The sequence below is a fragment of the Rhinolophus ferrumequinum genome (genome assembly GCF_004115265.2).
Source record: "Rhinolophus ferrumequinum isolate MPI-CBG mRhiFer1 chromosome 15 unlocalized genomic scaffold, mRhiFer1_v1.p scaffold_54_arrow_ctg1_1, whole genome shotgun sequence".
NCBI classification, from domain to species: domain Eukaryota; kingdom Metazoa; phylum Chordata; class Mammalia; order Chiroptera; family Rhinolophidae; genus Rhinolophus; species Rhinolophus ferrumequinum.
The window spans coordinates 17436330-17454517 of record NW_022680357.1 but is presented as its reverse complement, the minus strand read 5'-3'; the positions used below and the strand labels follow the sequence as shown (position 1 = coordinate 17454517).

Below are 18188 nucleotides of genomic sequence, written 5' to 3'. Positions count from 1 at the left end.
ACATCCCCAAACTTCCCTTCAGGAGCGCAGTGCCGCCTGCGGGGGGCGGGGAGGGACTCCAGCATAGCCCTGTGGTGCGTGCGTAGTGGAGGCCAAAGCCTCTTCTTTCCTCAGCTGTGGTCTGGCGTGAGGCCCCAGAGGGGCACAGCTTTGCTCCTCCTCATACCCCTGCCCTCATCAGGCGTGCCCAGATGCCTGCGTCCTGAAGGGCTGCTCAGTGGCTTTGGTGGGCCAGCAGAGCTAGCTGTGGTGTCACCATGGCTCATGGTCACTTGTACCTGGCCTTATTTTAGCCTTTCCCGGTTTGACAGGCTGCCGGCCAGAGTTGCTGTAAGGAGAAGCGGAACCCCACTGCCCGGGCACTGCCAGCTGGTGGGGTGCAGAGCCCGTCTGCAGAAAGCAGCCTGCTGGACGTGCTGTCCTCACAGCCACCTTTGGGCTCTCTGTGAGTTATGGGCAAGGGCCATGGGAGGGCTCCTGTGTGCAGCTCATGTCATTGGCCGGGAGCTGGGGCCCTGGAAGCCGGCCACAGGCCTGTTCCCCTGCCCGTGGAGGGGCTTCTGAGGTGCTTCCCCTCTTCCTTGACTCCCATCCTGAGTCAGGAAAGGTCACGCCTTGGCCCGGTCCTGAGAACGGTTTGCTTAAGGACTAGCAGCGCTAGTGATGGTTTTGCTGTTTTTAGTTTTTGTTTTTGTGTTTTCCTGATTACGATGTCATTTGAAACGAAGCAAAATATCACTAGAAGTAATTAAAGTCCCACGTATCACCCTCTAAGGACAATAATATTCCTTCACTTTTTGTCCATGTAGTAATACGTTATTGTGGCTTATTTTTGCACAAATAGGGGTCATACTTCACAAACTACTCAATTGTGGTGTTTTTCATGTCACATAATATCTTTGGCACATTTCCATATCAGTTTGTATAAATTTGACTCATTTTGTTCTAACAGTTGTGTAATGATTCACACACACATAATACACATCATGTACATAATCATTTCCCTCTCGTGGATATTTCCATAGCTTCCACTCTGGAGGCATGTGGGCAGCATTTCTATAGTGCAGGTTCCTAGAGGCAGACGTGCTCTGAGGTGTGAATAGCAGGTTTCCGGGATCCTGTGCTGTTATCTCCGGAAAGGTTGGAACCGTTTGCCTCTGCGCACACAGCCTGAGAGAGAGAGCCCATGTCCCTGGCGAGACCACAGGGCTTGGGGGCAGTGGAGGTGTGCTGGGAGGTCACGGGGACATCCACAGGGCGTTTCTTTCCAGTTCACTTTTCCTGACCACGCGGGGGTGGGGGTCGAGCAGTCATCATTCAAATTTTGGTGAGTTCCTTTTGTCTGGACTTTAGTTTTCTAAAATTGTTTTCAATTTGTCTTCCAAATGGGCAAAGTCATAAAAGGGTATGAATGAGGTGGTCAGGGTAATTTGTGTTACCGTCTTCCCGGCTTCTGTCCCTCTAGTGATCTCGTATGGGGGGTGGGGGACTCAATAGGTCATTTATTGTGTGCACACTCCTGCTTTTCAGACATTTCCCATCTCATTCTTATGACAACCCTGTGAGGTAGATACTAGATTATTCCCGTTTTAGAGAGGGGAACGCTGAGGCATAGGTTAGATTACTTGTCTGAAGTCATACAGCTCTGGGAGAGACACACACACATTTCTTTTTCCCCCTTCTTTATTCTTCAGAAAGCCTAATCATAGGTTCCTTGAATTCTCTATTTTTGCCAGTCTTGATATCTTGGATTTCTTTGCAGGAATTACGTTCCACAGAAAAGTATCCCTGAGGAAGTCCCACCAGGTACTAAGTCATCCCCAGGTTGGTCCTGGGAGGCGGGCTCGATGGCTTCGTCCTCATCCTCCCAGAATACACCTCTGGCTCAGGTGTTTGTCCCTTTGGAGTCTGTGAGACCCAGTAAGTCCAGTTTCGCCCTTTCCCCCTTTCTTTGTATTTGATGCCAGATCTATCCACTGTGGACTCAGAGGGGTGGCTCTTAAACTGGGGGTGATGAGCGGTTTTGCCTGGGCGCAGTGGCTTCCTGTCTCTTCGCTGACACTTTTCTTGATGTTTTCTCTGCCTTTGTGTCGACGCTGAGAGATATGGGCAGGTGGAGTCTCGTGGGGCTGGAGTCCGCTTAGGGACACGGTGTTCGTGGGGATTCAGGAAGGGAATGTTGTGTGTGGTCTGCAGTGACGGAAGAGGTGGGGTACAGGAAGGGAAGGCTTTGGCTGCTGACCCTTTCGTCTCGGGGTCCCCGTCAGAGCAGGCATGTAGGTGTCACCCCCTTACAGAGGAAAGGAGACCGGACACCAGCTAAGTGCACTCAGCACTAGTGTGTGAGCAGCAGAGACCGGGCTTCAGATCCAGGGCTCCGGGCCCCGCCCAGGCTGGTTCCAAGGGCCCTGGAACCAGACAGAGGGCTTGAAACAGCCCCTGGGCAGGGAGGCCATGGCACACGCACTGGGTTCACTTCTGATGTGAAAATAATCCACGTTCAGTGTCCGTTGCCGGTTTTGATCATTGTGCTATGGTTATATAAAACGTTCTCATTCGAGGAAGCTGGGCGAAGGGTATATGGGAGGAGGTCCTCTGTTAGTTTTGTAACTTTTTATAAATCTGAAACAACTACAAAACAAAAGCAAAAATTAAAGTGTTCAATGTACAAGTTTTAGGAAAGATAGAATAGAGCAGGAAATTGAAATCATCTGTGTCATTACCACCCAGAAGTGGGAGTTCTGTCACTTTGTCTGTGCACTTTCTTATCCACGTACATACCGTGTTTCCCCGAAAATAAGACCGGGTTTCATATTAATTCTTGCTCCAAAAGACGCATTAGGGCTTGTGGTCAGGGGATGTCATCCTGAAAAATCATGCTAGGGCTTCTTTTCCGGTGAGGTCTTATTTTCGGGGAAACACGGTATGTACATACATTTTTAAATTAATTGGCACTATAGTACATGCAGACGGTTTTTTCCTGCTTTAGTTACTGTGTAAGTCACAGCATTTTTTCATGCCCTTAATTGTCTTCAGAACCTTGATTTTTTTTTTTTTTTTTTTAAATCATACGTTATATCACTAAATAGAAGTACCATCACTCATTGAATTCCTTTCTGAAGGATAATCAGGTTCCAGCTGTTTGCTGTTACAACCACTGCTACAATGAACATGTCTGGATGCCCATTTTTTAAAACTTCACTGCTGGGTGTAGATACTTAAAAATTTATAATCTGCATTATCAAGTTCGCTTCCAGAAAGGTTCTCTTAGCCCCGTATTGTGTGGGTAGCTTCAGTCTTTTGAGTCTTTGGCAGTTTCATTGTTAAGCTGTATTTTTATATGTGCATTTTGATAAGTGACGATTGATACAAGATAAGGATTCGTGAAAGTGTTTTTCTGGATCGTTAGCCAGCTCTCTGAACCAGCCACTGATTTACTGAACCAGCCACTGATTTTGAAAGACGTGTTTTTAAAATGTAGCTCATTTGGGTCTATTCTACTACACGCTCTGTTTTATACCACTTTGCTTGACTGGGTGGTTTTGTTCAGATACTGATGCAAGTAGTCCTACCACCCTCTTTTTAAATGGTTAGTCTCATGGCTTCTTCCCCCCAAAATTAACTTTCGAATCATTTCTGAGCTACATTAAAACAATCCCTTTAGGATTTCCATTATAGGATGCCAGTAAACCTTTAAATTGAAGAGTTACCCTGTTTTTATAGCTTTGTGAAGCATAAGGTGTGTGTGTGTGTGTGTGTGTGTGTGTGTGTGTGTGTGTGTAGACTTATACACAGGAGACCAGAAGGAAACAGGCCCAAATGTTAACCGTGCTTTTTTCTGGCTAGAATTAGGGGGTTTTCATTTCATTCTTCGATATCCTGTATTTTCCATAGTTTTCATGCATTATTTAATCGTAATCTTGTCTCCCTTTTGGAAAGTCTGGTTCAAAAAAGGAACAGGTAAACGTGTGGGGCAATCGGGTGGTGGGAGAGATCAGCGTGGAGGTCACAGGAGCAATAGGCTGGGCCTGTGCCGCTGCCCCGGGGGTCAAGGGCACGTGCACGGGCGGCTCTGAGCCGGGGACGGGCAGCGGCACTCACCCTCTTCCGGTCGTTCGGTCCTTGTCTGCCAGGCGGCCTGCCTCCGGTTATCGTGTACGACCGCAATGGCTTCAGGATTCTGCTGCACTTCTCTCAGACGGGGGCCCCCGGGCACCCTGCGCTGCACGTGCTGCTGCTGACGTTGATGAGCACGGCCCCCCAGCCCGTCTGGAACATCTCCTTCCAAGTGGCCGCGCCAAAGGTCAGTCACTGAGTCCCTGGTCCTTTGCTGGGACAGAATCCTCAGTAGTGGAAGATACGATTGGCTCATTTAACTGGGATGCCTGCATGTCTGGCTTCAGGTCTGGCTGGACCCAGGTGCTTTCTTAGCTGATTCCTTAAGAATCTCTCTTCCCACCTCCTGACTTTGCTTTTTTCGGTGACGCCTGCTCTTGACAGACTCACCACAAAGCAGGAACATGGCTGCCGGCAGCTCCACATCACATGGGCCCTAAGCCCTTTCTCTCAGAAGGAGCCGTTGTCCTGGCACCAGGCGTGTGGACTGATCGCCCAGGAAGGGGCGGGGGTTGGCCCTGGTGGGCTGGGACCAGCACTGTGTTTGGGTCTGTGAGGTGCTCTGGACAGTCTGGGGACTGGGTCCACCCCTTTCCAGGGGAAGTAGAGCCCCCTGATAACAGCCATACAGCATCCCAGGACCGGGGAAGGGGCATGTCCTGAAGGAGGGATTCGACGCGGACAGAAGACGGTTCCATTCTCTGGGCCTCCTGGTGGTCGTGTGGGGCGCGTACTGTGTGCGCTTCCGTTTTATACATCAGCAGCCCAGGGCTCAGGACGGTTAGCCGTTCTGCCCAAGACCACAGGGCTAGTGAGACACTTGGGATTCGGTCCCAGACTTGCCCTCGCTTTTCCCGCTGCCTCTCCGTTGGTGTGGAAAGGAGGCCCTTCGGATCCTGTCTGTCGGGTGACGGTCGGGTGCTTGTGCCCACCTGCTCTCCCCCAAGGGACCTGGCGTGGACCAGGAATGACTTATTTGTGTTGGGCCCGACAGTCAATGCGAGTGAAGCTGCAGCCGGCGTCCAGCACGAAGCTCCCTGCGTTCAGCCCTGTGGTGCCTCCAGCTGTGATCTCACAGGTGCTGCTGATTGACAACCCACACAAGGTACATCGGTGTCTGGCCGATGACATGGAGCTGGGCCCAGCCTGGTCGCTGGACAGGGCGAGGGGAGGCCTGGGCTGACGTCTCCGGTGGTGTTGGGAGTGCTGGTGGCCTGTCCCCCTGCCAGGGTCTGTTTCCCCCGGGGGCTTTTGGAAAGAAGACCTGCGACCAGACTGTCATGGCTGGGAACCAAGGGAGTGACAGGCTCCCTGCCTCTGACCGGGGGAGGCCGTCCGCTCCTCCAGGGCCTCTGAGCAGGAAAGCCCAGCGCGGGAGGCTCCTAGGATATGTGCCCGCGTCCCTGGTGTTTACAGCCCTCGGGACCTAGGCCCGGCTGGGCTGTCGAGTCCGGGAGGCCCCCTCCTGGCCTCCTTGGGGTCTGCTGGGTGGGAAGCTTGACTCTGGGCTGGCTTTCGTTGCTCCCACTAAGGTGCCATCTCCTGTCTTTCCCAGGAGCCCATCCGGTTACGGTACAAGCTGACATTCAACCAGGGCGGACAGCCTTTCAGTGAAGTAGGGGAAGTGAAAGACTTTCCCGACCTGGCGGTCCTGGGTGCAGCCTAACTTGCCCAGACACCCTGCCAGTCCAGGGCCGGCCGTGCGACTGCCGTCTGCGTGGGACTGACCTTGGTGACCTCGTGCAGTGCCAAGAGTTCTGTGCGTGCCAGTCTGACGTCTACAGACACTGTGTGCGTGTGTGTGTGTGTGTGGGGGGGGGGTGGGGGACTCGGGAGGGTGGAGCAGATTTGGGGGGTGCAGTGGGAACTGCTAGGCCTTTCTGAGCACCATCTGCCCCAGTCACGTCTGTTTCTGCATGTTGTGGGGCACTGATCTCCTTGCCCAGGTTGGGGGTGTTATTAGCCAAAGGTGTTGTGGTTGTTGTTTTGTATTGTTATCTTTTCAATCATCCATTCTGTGCCTTGTCGGCCTTTGAAAGTCTTGGTTGCCCCCGGGCTGCTGTTCTCAGGGAGGTAAGAAGGGGCCTGGTTGGCCTTGGGGCCGAGAGTGGCTCCAGGACACTCTTCCAGGAAGACCTCGGCTCTCGTTCCACTCGAGCGCTGCTTGTTTGTGCTCAGGAAGACCTAAGTGGAATGCTTGCTGCACTGTTCGTTCTCCAGGCGAGGGGCCGCCACGAGACCCGAGGACCACACTCGGGGGCCAGTCCTGTCCCTCACCACTGTGCCTTAGCATCAGCCATAGAGGGACCTCCAGGGCAGGGAAGGTAGGTCCCGTGGGTTGGGCGGCCTGTCTGGGCCCTCAGGACACTCATTCTTTGTCCCAAGCATGAACTCAGCCCTGTGGTGACACCGTGCCACTCACTGTCAGTCGTAGCTGGCAGGCTCCCCCTGGTCTGTTGCCTTCACAGTCCAAGATGAAGAACTGTGATGCACATAGAGAGGAAAAGGGAGGGCTTAGCAGTGATTTCAGTGGTGACTGAATATCGAGTCATTCAATAAATACCTGTGTAGCAAATACACCGCGTGGAGTTTTGAGTGCTGTAGAGATGGTGGGCCTAAGGGAACGGCGTCTGGAGGAAGTGAGGACCCCGTGAGTCAGTGAACGGACAGGCCCTGAGGCTCTGACAGCTGGAGAAGAGATGGGTGTTTTGTTACGGTCTCAGTGTGAAGGGAAATGCAGGTTTATAATCAATACTGAGCACCTACTATGTGCTGGGCACTTGGTGCGTGCTTCCCAGTCCTGTTTGGTTTGAGGGAAACTGGACCTGGCTAAGATGGCCTGAGGGGGCACTTGGAAACCCAGCAGCTCACCTGTCTGGACAGGATTGGACCTCACGTTGCAAGGGGGGCTCGTCGTCACAAAACCCGGCCCATCACAGTCTGCTCTTGAGCAGCTTCTGCATCCAGTTGGAAATCCCCCAGCACTAACTGGGGTGGGAGCTGCAAAAGATCACCGACGAGTGCAGATTTTTAAGCAAATGTGAAAACTCACGTAACAAATAAATGGTGGGGTGATTTCTTCATTTGGTGGAAGGCACAGAAGATTCGTTTTAATCTGAAGTTTTATGTTCAGATGTTCTGTGTATCATAGGCTCTCGCTGTTTCTTGGTCTTTGGGGGACCCTCATGACTGTTCCCTGTGAACTTCCGTTGTAATGGCTGCATGAGATTTACACACGAAAGGCTTTTTATCCCATAACTCAGAGGGGAACTTGTCTCCTGGGAGTGGTGCCCTGCTTGGGTGGAACTGGACAGGATAAGGGGGTTTGAGGGCAGGGGGGCCCGAATGTAGCCCTGCTTTATGCTGTCGGTGCCTCCTAATTGTCGTGTTCAGTGACCACTGCTGTGCACCAGGCACTGCCCTCTGGGTCCTCCGCCCTGGGGGGGAGGTCAGTCCACGTGCATGTGGTGGGCTGTGCCTGGATCAGTGGTCTCCCTGTCCCCAGATGCTCCTCACCCCCGCTTCTCCACCTTCCTCTGCCCCTCACAGGTGCGCTTTCCTCAGGGCTTAGTCCTTAGGACGTTTCTGAGCACAGCGGGGCAGTTCACCCCTAGGTGAACAAAATGCCCCTCCACCCTTAGCCTTTCAAAAGGAAGAGCGCATTGGGGTAGAGGGGGAGCCCGTCTTCCAGCAGGAGGGGCTCACACCGCCCTTGTCACCTTGTATGGTCATTGTCCCCTCCGAGTACTGCCCCGGGTAGGACATAACCATCGACACCTGTGACACCTGTGCATCGGGCACTGGAGTGCACGTGACACGAGGTCCCCGCTCCCTTGAAGCTGACGTCTTGCTGGGGAAGAGACAGAAACACGTTAAGACTGGTTTCTAAAGTAAAGCTCATTTCATGTGTTGATCTGTGAATTGCATAGGGGTCGGTCTGATGGGGGTGGGGCAGAAGGGTTACCCTGAGGCCACCACGACCGTGAAGATCTCACCTGTGAACGCTCTCCGTGCCCAGCGCAGCCATGGCTCACGGTCCCAAGAAGCATCTGAAGCGCATAGCGGCTCCAAAGCACTGGCTGAACTGACCAGTGCGTTTGCTCCTCGTCCATCCACCGGTTCCCACAGACTGAGGGAATGTGTCCCTCTCATCATCTTCCTAGGGAACAGGCGATGCTAAAGACTACATGGTGCATGATTCCACGTCTCTGAAATGTCCAGAAAAGCAAACATACAGAGACAGGTTAGGGCTGGGGGTGGGAGTAGACATTTAAGTGCAAAGGGGCAGGAACTTTGGCGGACAGAAACGTTCCTGTGGATTTCCCACAACGCTCCAAATTGACGAAAAATTGTATACTTAACAATGGGTGAATTTTATGTCCTGCAAATTTATTACTCAACAAAGCTGTGTTTTTAAAGAAGGGCCAGCTGGGAGGGGAGGAGGGGGCCTAGGAGAAGCACCCGAGGCTTATGACCAGGCCGTGGGGCTTGATCAGTGTGTCTACAAGGCAGGGTCCCAGCTTTACAAATTTGTGGGTTTGGGTTCTTAGACGAATCGATCTTCAGGAATCACCGTGTGCACTCAGAGCATGGCCGCGGTGAGAACGGATGCACGGCGTTTTATACATTGGAGCCTATGTCAAAGGAGGCTCCCCCCATGCTCCGTTTCCGAGGTGTCCCAGCTTTAGGCGAGAGGAGGCGGGCAGAGGCGAGGCCCCCGGGCCGTCCGTCTGGCCCCTGGCGAAGGGCGGTGAGGGGTCGTGCAGTGCAGGCTGCCTGGGTTCACTTCGCGACTGGACGCTCGGCCTCCCCGCCACGGTCCATCTGACGCTGGGGAGAATAACACCTGCACAGGCTTGGAGGAAGCACACAGGGAGAGGCTCCACAAACACGGAAGTCGGCAGAAGAAGGGGCGGTTCCCCCACGCGCCACGCCCCCGGAGCGCCGGCCGTCGCCATGGGAACGGCCACCCACTTCCGGAAGCAGTACGGCGCGTGGCGAGGGCCATTTCCGGCCGCGCGCTTCCGCGGGTGGACGGGCCTCCGAGGGGCGAGCTGCGCGCGGTGCTGTGTGTGTGTGGCCCCCGGCGCGCCGCCCCCAGGCCGACCTCGCGGCTCTCGCAGGGCCGCCCGGAGCCCCGCTCGTCAGGCCCGGACGCCAGCGGCGAGCGGCGCGGCCATGGACTTCTCCCGGTTCCTGGCGGAAGACTTCGACGTGAAGGAGTGGGTCAACGCGGCCTTCCGGGCCGGCCCCAAGGAGGCGGCGGCGGGCCAGGCGGACGGCCACGCGGCCACCCTGGTGATGAAGCTGCAGCTGTTTATCCAGGAGGTGAACCACGCCGTGGAGGGTGAGCGGCGGCCGGCGGAGCTGCGGGCCGGGCGGGGCGCGCTGGGCGCGGGCGGCGGAGGACGGGGCGCTCCCGGCGGCGGGGGGTCTCGCTCGCTTTTCCACGTCGGGCGCGGCGGTCAGGTTCCCTTTTCAAACTTAAGTGACGAGAGTGGGCTTGGAGAACGGGAACAGGCGGCAGCTCCGTGGGAGGGGCACGGGGAGGACCCACTGGGGGCAGCGCTGTTTTCGCGCATCCCCGCGGCAGCGAGGAAGGCGGGCGGGCCGGACGGAGACGGGAGCCAGCTGTTAGGGGAAGTTGCTTATAAACGAGGGTGCCCGGTAGCAGCCGTGTCACTAACCCCGCGACTTGGTTCCCGTGCTTGGTTCCGGGTGTTTTATGCGGTGCGTCCCGCGCGCCAGCCGCCGGCTAAGCTCTGCGGGCGACACGGGGCCCCACACCGCCCAGCGGAAGCTTCGGGTCCCGGACACGGGCCTTGTAGGAAAAGGCGGGGAGAGGGTCGCTGATTTCACTGCAGAGTCTCTATGGCACTTTGCATCTTTTACTAGGCATGGAGCCTGGACGCTGCACGGGTCGAGGAACCGGGCACACGTGCCCCTTTCTGGGGCTTGCTGCTTCGTGGGGAAGCGGTGCACACAGTTCGGTTCCAGGGAGGCGTGGCTGTACTGGGGGGAGAAGCGGAGCCGGGAAAGCGGGGCGCGGGTGTGGGCCCCGCCTGTCTGGGAGGACCGTCCTCAAAGGCTGCCCCCGCCTGCGCCAGACCTTGAACGAGGACTCCACACGGCCAAGCGGGGAGGACATCGGTCATGTCATAGCAAATCCTCGAGCCCTCCGTCTGTCAGGCGCTGTGTTAAGTGCTGTGTGTGTATTAACTAAGTGGTACCCACCCCGGGGTGGCAACGCCTGCCCCTGTCCCAGGACTATTTGGAAATCGGTGGGAATTTCTTTAGTTGTTGAAATGGTGAGGAATGTCGCCAGGCTTGTGACATGTCGTGGAAGGACCCAGCGATGCTTCACGTCCTGCAGTGAAACACGTGTCCTGCTCCATGAAGAAAAGTCCTGTCCAGAATGTCACGAGCGCCCCCTTACTGGCACGAGTATCTGATTTAAGCCTGACAGTCATCCTTGGAGGAAGGCGCAGTTAGTATCCCCACGTTGTAGTTGTAGAAACCGCGGCGACAGAAGTCGGCCAGCGTCATGTCGCTGGTGAATGGGGGAGGCTGGATTTGAACCCAGGCAATTGGTTGTAGAGCCCAGGCTCTCACCCAGGATACTCTGCTCCCTCTGTGGTGGTAAAGGAAGGGGTAACATGCAGAGGCGCAGGCTATGGAAAGGCCTAGCCAGGGCGGTGACAGGTGCGACGTCCCCGCAGAGCTTTGGCAGTGAAGTCAGTGGATGCTACTCAGAATTATTACCGGAGGATCACGCGTTCATCGTTCATCGCGGGGCGGGGGGACTTCTGCTGGAGGTAAGGCAGCAGTGGATTGGGGTCAGACTGAAAGGCCTCTTTGGCCATCCTGAGGGGTTTGGGTTTCCTCCCGCGGGCAGGGAGAAGCGCTCAGAGGTTTAAAGCTTTATGTTTATGAAGATGAGCCGAGGGCCCACATCTGCCGGGAAGAGAGGTGACCACAGAGGTCCAAGCAGCAGATGTCGAGGCCCCCGACTGGGAGGTCATTTGGTTCATTCATCCCGTCAGCAAGTGTTTCTTGGGCACAAACTGTTTTCCAGGGTCCAGAGCCACTGCTGAACAAGACCCAGGAGAGGCTGGAGAGGTCAGCCAGGGACAGGTCGTTCAGGGATTTTAACGTCACTTTATAAAGAGTTTGGATTTTATTGAAAACGAGTGTGATGGGAAGGCCGGGGGGTGGGGGTGGTGACGTGGTTTGGCTTGTGCCCTGATTCTGGACGTTATTGCTGTAGTTAGAGGAGCGACGATTGTGGTGTCACCTGGGGTGATGGCAGTGGAGATGGTGAGAAATGGGTAGATTTAAGATATTTTTAGGAGGAAGAAAGGGAAAAGTTGCTGATGGGTTGGAGTGAGGGCTGAGCAGGGGAGAAAATCAGGATGAGGGCAGCTTCTGCAACTAAGCAACTGTGGCTGGAGGGCCAAACATACGGCAACGTCAAGAGAGTTTGTGGTGAACATCCGTTGACCCACTGCCTAGATTCTCCAGTTAACATTGTACTATTCTTGCTCTGTCACACATCTGTCCATTTACTTAGCCCTTGGCCCATCTTACTTTTTCATGTACATTTCAGAGTCAGTTGCAGACGTCAGTACACTTCACCTTCACCGCTAAATGTTTCAGTTCAAGCCCTAAATCGTATAAATAAAATTCAGTATTTGTTTACAACTCTTTTTTTTAATTAGATAAAACGAACAAGGTGAAATGCATGGATCTTGTTTGATGAGATAGATATGTTTCCACAAATGCAAGCAGCCACCATGTTTCCCTGAAAATAAGACCGAGCCGGACCATCAGCTCTAATGCGTCTTTTGGAGCAAAATTTAATATAAGACCCGGTATTGTATTATATTATCTTACATTATACCTGGTCTTATAGTAAAATAAGTAAATAGTAAAAAAAAAAAAATATTAATTTTTGCTCCAAAAGACGCGTTAGAGCTGATGGTCTGGCTAGGTCTTATTTTCGGGGAAACACGGTATTATAACTCAAACCTCCGGCAAGACAGAGAATGTTACTGTCACCCAAAGACGTGCCCCCACGCCCCTTTGCAGTAAGGTCTGACCCTTGCCCTCCCAGAGGCACCCACTGGAAGTGATAGTTTAGAAATGGATACAAACGTGGACTACATTTTGGGGGGCTGTGTAGTGGGGAAAAGGTTCACAGGGAGCCAGCCAGGCCTGAAGAGCGAGACATTTAGCGGGTGGGAGACTGGACTAGACCGGAACAGTACAGTTGAAAGTAGTGAAGTCTCCGCACTGAAAGCGTCTTTGTGTGTCCGTCTGTTTTCTTGGTCTTAGAACTGTAGCTGGGTTGGGGCAGGAAACAGTGTTATTTTAAGGCAGAGTGGGGTGCATCTGCCAGATGCGAGGGCCCATCCAGTGCCCCGGGGTGGCGGGAAGGCCCTGGACTGCTCTGTTTGGTTCCCAGTGACACATTAAAGGGTCAGGGGGCCGTGCTGTTAACCGTCCCACTTCCAGATCTGCAGAGAAGTTCACATTTCTTTTACACTTGGGACATGTAACAAGGCAGATCCCTTGACCTCACCGGGTCTCCTCCCAGACTTAACTACATCTTTTAATTAGCTCAAGTCCACACACAGTGAAATGAGGATCTTATCTGATGAGCCAGACGAGTTGTCACAAATGCAGGCAGCTAGTATAACTCAGGCCTCCTGCAAGACAGAGAACGTTTCCCGGAACCTCTGGACGGTGGCCTAGGGGCCTGCATTTTAACGGCACTCCAGCCGATGGCGCTTGCTTGTCTGCGGAGTGTCGTTTGCAAAGACCATGGAAAGCAGAAGCCCATGCACGTGTAAGGCTCGGTTTCAGCTCTGAAATCAGCGCGAGCCACGGTGTTCTTACCTGTACGGGGTGGCCGCCCATGATGGCCGCGGACGGTGATGACGGGTGTGCAGCTGGCATTCACCCCATGTCCGCCTCGCGTGTTCCGTCCTCGAAAGGGAGTTGAAGTTGAACTCGGTGTTGGGTCCGGCTGACGGTTCGTTCACTGTCCAGTCACGACCTCACCCATCAGTCCGGGGAGCACGCGGTCCTGGCAGAGGACAGCTCCTCTCCACCACCGCACCCCCCCGTATTCCAGGGAAGGTGGGCGGTTGGTAGAAAGTTCCTTCCTGCCGCCTGATTCACGCGTACTGTTCCCTGGTGACCGGACCGATTGTCACCTTGGTGCACCTGTCTGTCCCTGTGTGCTGGCTGCAGAAACGAGTCACCAGGCCCTGCAGAATATGCCCAAAGTGCTGCGCGAGGTGGAAGCCCTGAAACAGGAGGCGTCTTTCCTGAAAGAACAAATGATTCTGGTCAAGGAGGACATCAGGAGATTTGAAGAGGACACGTCTCAGTCCATGCAGGTATTTTGGCTCCCGTCCGGTGCTGGCTCTGGGATTTGGAAGACGTTCGCTCTCAGAAGGAGGCTGCCCGGACTCACCCTTCCGGCGGGTACTGCCGGCTCCTTTGCGGGCTCAGGGCCGCGTGGCTGGTGCGGGAGGAGCCCAGGAGCCCCTGAGACAGGAGCGTGCCGCGACACGGGGTCTCAAGTCACTGGTGGGAGGTAGAGAAAGGGAAGGCCGCTTCCCGCTCTCTGACCCGTCTTCCCTTCTAGGTGTTGGTGGAAATCGACCAGGTCAAGTCCCGGATGCAGCTGGCCGCAGAGTCTCTGCAGGAGGCAGACAAATGGAGCACGCTGAGCGCTGACATCGACGAGACCTTCAAGACTCAGGTGGGGTCCGTGTGAGGGGACGGTGCGACACCTGTTCAGGCGGGAACTCGAGGTCTAGGGAGACCAGTGAGACAGCCGCCCACTCGGGACCAGGACGGGTAGGAAAGAGCTGCGTCCAGAGACCCTGGGACATGGGCGGGGAGGGCTGAGGCCGCCCCGAGTGTTTGCACCCTCTTTACTTCGTACCCGCTGCGTGCCTGAAGCTCCTTAGTCCCCGAGAGTGAGTTCAGGAGCAGCCGCGATAAAAGAGGCCGAGAAAAGGGAAGTAGCGGATCTTACTGAATTCCTGGCGCGTGTGTATGAGAGAGAACGGGTTTAAATACCGCCTCTGAGTTTGGCATTGAGAACAACTAATATTCAGTAGCTGAAAGTTACAGACCTTGCTTTTCTCCTCCCCACTCTCCTGGCGTTCAGCCCCACGGCCCCTCGGCACTGCAGATCTGGGTTCATTACTTCTGCCCAGACCCGCGCCCTTCGGTTCTTTCTTTGGCTCCCTGTCTTGGGAAATGGCGCCATCTTCCATCCAGGCCGGAACCCAGCAGCCCTAACGCCCCCGCCCCCGTTTCTGTCCAGCCCCTGCCCCCACCCTAGGATGCTCTCCAGTCCTCGTACACCATGGACAGCACCGTGAGCCCCTTGGGGCCAAGTCCCTCCCACACCTGTTTGTCCTCTGCGTGGGACCAGGGGGAATCGAGAGCATACACTGGCCCGTGTCATTTTCCTGTCCTCACCCTCCCATCTTAGCCCTGAACAATTCTTCATTTTCTTCCCGATACATCCTAAGCCCACTCGCGAGGCGTAACCGGTCTTGCACACAGGCTGTGTCCCGCCTTTTCCGCTTCCCCGGTCACTCTCACGCTTTCCGGGCTGTCACACCCCGTCCCTGTCACACCTCCATTTTCTGCCTGAAATGCCCTTCCTCTCCTCTCCTTCAGCGCACAGTAGGTCTTCACTCGCCCCTCAAGGTCCAGCTGACGTGTCACCTGCTTGCGTAGCTCTCCCTGCTGGCTCCTCGCGTCTGTGAGGAAGCAGAATTAATTGTTCCCTCATCTGTGCGGCTGTGACATGACACTGAGCTGTGTCCTAAATTGTATTGTACTCTTTCTGTCCCCACACACGGTGACTTCTGGGCTGCAGTGTCACCTCCCTCACGTGTGTCTTACAGAGTCTGGCCCACCTTAACCACGGTGAACACTGAAATGAAATACAGTTAGTTCTCACACTCTTAATTCTTTAAAAAAGATAGCATTTATTTTTCTAATTATAAACAAAATTTAAGTGTCTTACAAGATTTGGAAACTTCAGAAAAATACGCAGAAAAAAAATGTTCCTCGTTCCATAATAATAGGTTTTTTACGTCTATTAGGTATTTTTCTACGTATTTGTATGTATCTGTACTTACGTGTGTATTTTGTGTGCATGCATGTATTATAGGTAATATACATTTATATATTCTAGTGTCCATATACTTTCTCATCTTGTTTATTTCACTTAATAATAAGCTGTATTTTGCTATGTAATTAATATTCATTCGAAAACCTTTTCAGGGGCTGCATAATATTCTACATGCCACCACGAGTGACCCATAATTTATATTTTGTTTGTTTACTATGGAAGATTTAGGTTTCCAGGTTTTTGTTATTGAAACACTAAAACCACCCTAAGTAATGATAATACATTGACATCTTTGGGTCCCTCTGATTATGGCCTTAGAAAATTTCTAGAAGAGGAAGTAGCAGCTCAAAGAATGGACATTTTTAAGGCTCTTTCTTGATGCGTGTTGTCAAATCGCCTTCGAGAAAGACAGCATGCATTTATGGTACGAGACAGATTGTTTCCTTTGCACCCTCACCGACTGTAATTCTTCAAAAGCTTTCCCGTCGGTGAGGAAAAGGGGACCCTCTTCCTTGAGTGTGCACAGATTTGCGTCCTAACGGTAGTGAGCACAGGTGTGTGTGGCCCCCGTCTGCCTTGCTGTGTTTCCCGCTCTCTGTCCCCGGTCACCACAGTAGCGAGTGGGCCGTGGCAGAGCCAGTGTGTCTGTGCCGCTCTGTCCCCAGGACGTCGCTGTGATCTCCGCCAAGCTGACGGGCATGCAGAACAGCCTGGCGATGCTCGTGGACACGCCCGACTACGCAGAGAAGTGCGTGCACCTGGAGGCCCTGAAGAACCGGCTGGAGGCCCTGGCCAGCCCGCAGATTGTGGCCGCCTTCACCTCGCAGTCCGTCGGTGCGTGTCGGCCCTCCGTCCCCTCTGCTTGCCCGCCTTTCCAAAGACAAGGCCTCCTGACGCTTCTGTCCTCAGTGGCTCGGCGTTGATTAGATCACATAGATCAGCAGTCACCTCTAACTTCAGGCGGTTGCCTTTTGTCAGCATTTTATATGGAAATTGTCACAGGACAGAAAAGTCGGAATCACTGTGCAGTGAACACACCATCTCGAGTCTAGCATTAGCGTTTGTCACATTTGCTTTGTCACGTATCTGCCCCCCCACCCCCTCTCTACCCTTCGTCTTGGTCTTTTGATGTCATTCAAAGTAAATTGTAGACATCGGGACGCTTCACTCCTAACCCTTCAGCGTTCATACCGGTACCCAGAGGGCAGTAGTGGTTTATGATTCTCTCTGTTTGGGGGTAACGTGCATGTGGAGAAATGCATGGGGCTTACGTGGGCCATTTGAGGACTTGGGCCCCTCATCGGGAACATTGTGATAGTCTCTTATTTTCCAGAGCCGTTTCAACAAGCACATTGACCGACCTCTCCCTGGCCCTTTCTTCCCCAACGTGATGGGTTAGCCAGCGGGAAACAGCAGTGAAACGTTTTCTTACCTTCCCAGCTGTTTTCGCAGGACGGCGTGGTCTGGACCCGCCGCTCCCGCTTCTCCACAGGCGCTCCTTTATCTGACAGTTTTAAAGGGAAAACTCTGATAAGTGAGTACATTTCCAGCGTGTCACCCTTCTCTCTCTCCCCCAGAGTGACAGCCCCAAGTGCACGTTGTCTGCTTCGTTTGATAAAACCAGTGAATTCAGCTGATAAGGGGAAGCGACTTTTTGTGGCATAATTTTGCATGTAGCGGCAAGATGCACGTATCGAAGTGAGCTTGTGAAAATAGTAAGCATTTTAAAGGCAAATAGTCATTTTCTAACTCGTGGATTCCTGCCCAGTAAAGTGGAATTTCCTGGCAGGACTCCGAAGTTTAGCTGCATTATCTCCGCAGTGGTTGCTGTTGCAGATTTTCCTTCTCAGCAGTTTATTGGACTTCCCAGAGATAAAGGGGAACAAAGCAGATATAAAAGGTTGGGCACCTGCTGGCTCAGGTTTTTTTTCCCCCTCCTTTTTAATTCAATTCCATGACTGTGGCATCTCTGCTTTGGGCAGAAGGGGGCAGACGAGAGAGAGCGGCGGCCCTCGGCTCTGGGTGTTTCTGCAATTGTCCTGGAAGAAGTGCTTTGTTTACTCGTTTCCTCTGCCCTTAGGGAAGCATGTCAGAAATTACTTGATATCAGACCTGGCTCTTGGAGTCCCTTGCTATGTGTGGAATGTTGAGACTTACCAGATTATTTACTTACTCCTCGAGCCACCAGGTCCGTGAGCTTGTGGGAGCTGAGTTTGTTTGCGTTTTTATAGTTCCCATCTGGTATGATCGAGTAGGAATTTTCAAAGGCATAACTAGCTGGTAAATATTATTTCAAAATATTAATGCTGTGAGGACAGCAGGGAGTTGAAAGACGAGTAAGCTAAGGCCGCTCGCTGCCCTTAGCTGTGGGTGAGGCGGGCAGAGACCAGCACGAGCCATTCCTGCGGCGGGCGGAGTGTGAGGGAGCCACACCGCCCGGCCGGAGAAAAAGTGGGGATGTGCTTAGGAAAGATCTGCAATTTGCAGGACCTTGAGAGGGAGATGACTTTTAACACATTTAAAAATTGTTTCTGATTAGCAAAGGAATACCAATCCAGGTTATTGGAAATTTGAAAAATATAAAAAAGAAAGTGATTTAGCAGTGAATGCACCACCCGGAGATGACTGTTAGCGTTTTCTTCCAGGTTTTCCCCCCTTTGCCTACGTGTATCTTTCAAGGAAAGCGTATCATTGAGTACGTACGAGTTTGGATTTGTTTTGCCCCCAGTTGTAGCATGAGCGTTTCCCGCGGGGTGTAGGATTTTGATGGGTGAGGGAAAGCATTGGGGCAGAGGGAACAACCTATGTGGATGGTAGAGAAGTGGGGGGATAATAATCGAACCCATTTTAGTGGCGTGAACGTGGGGAAGTTGGGAGTGATGAGGCTGGAAAGGACGGTTGGGGC

At 53.4% G+C, this 18188-nt stretch overlaps 2 protein-coding genes across 4 annotated transcripts in view; both read left to right on the top strand.

Annotated features, from left to right (window-relative positions):
- Positions 1–5943, top strand: part of GGA2 (golgi associated, gamma adaptin ear containing, ARF binding protein 2) — a 31046-nt gene extending 25103 nt beyond the window's left edge. For both annotated transcript variants that reach the window (XM_033101581.1, XM_033101580.1), the window contains exons 13-17: positions 312–445; positions 1763–1920; positions 4134–4303; positions 5111–5221; positions 5672–5943. In XM_033101581.1, coding sequence (XP_032957472.1) covers positions 312–445; positions 1763–1920; positions 4134–4303; positions 5111–5221; positions 5672–5782 — 684 coding nt within the window. In that variant the 3' untranslated portion in view covers positions 5783–5943. The remainder of the gene's footprint in view (positions 1–311; positions 446–1762; positions 1921–4133; positions 4304–5110; positions 5222–5671) is intronic.
- A 3195-nt stretch (positions 5944–9138) lies between these two features.
- The window catches only part of COG7 (component of oligomeric golgi complex 7), a 43083-nt gene continuing 34033 nt past the window's right edge, over positions 9139–18188 (top strand). For both annotated transcript variants that reach the window (XM_033101805.1, XM_033101804.1), the window contains exons 1-4: positions 9139–9463; positions 13372–13520; positions 13772–13888; positions 15949–16117. In XM_033101805.1, the coding sequence (XP_032957696.1) occupies positions 9295–9463; positions 13372–13520; positions 13772–13888; positions 15949–16117 (604 nt within the window). In that variant the 5' untranslated portion in view covers positions 9139–9294. The remainder of the gene's footprint in view (positions 9464–13371; positions 13521–13771; positions 13889–15948; positions 16118–18188) is intronic.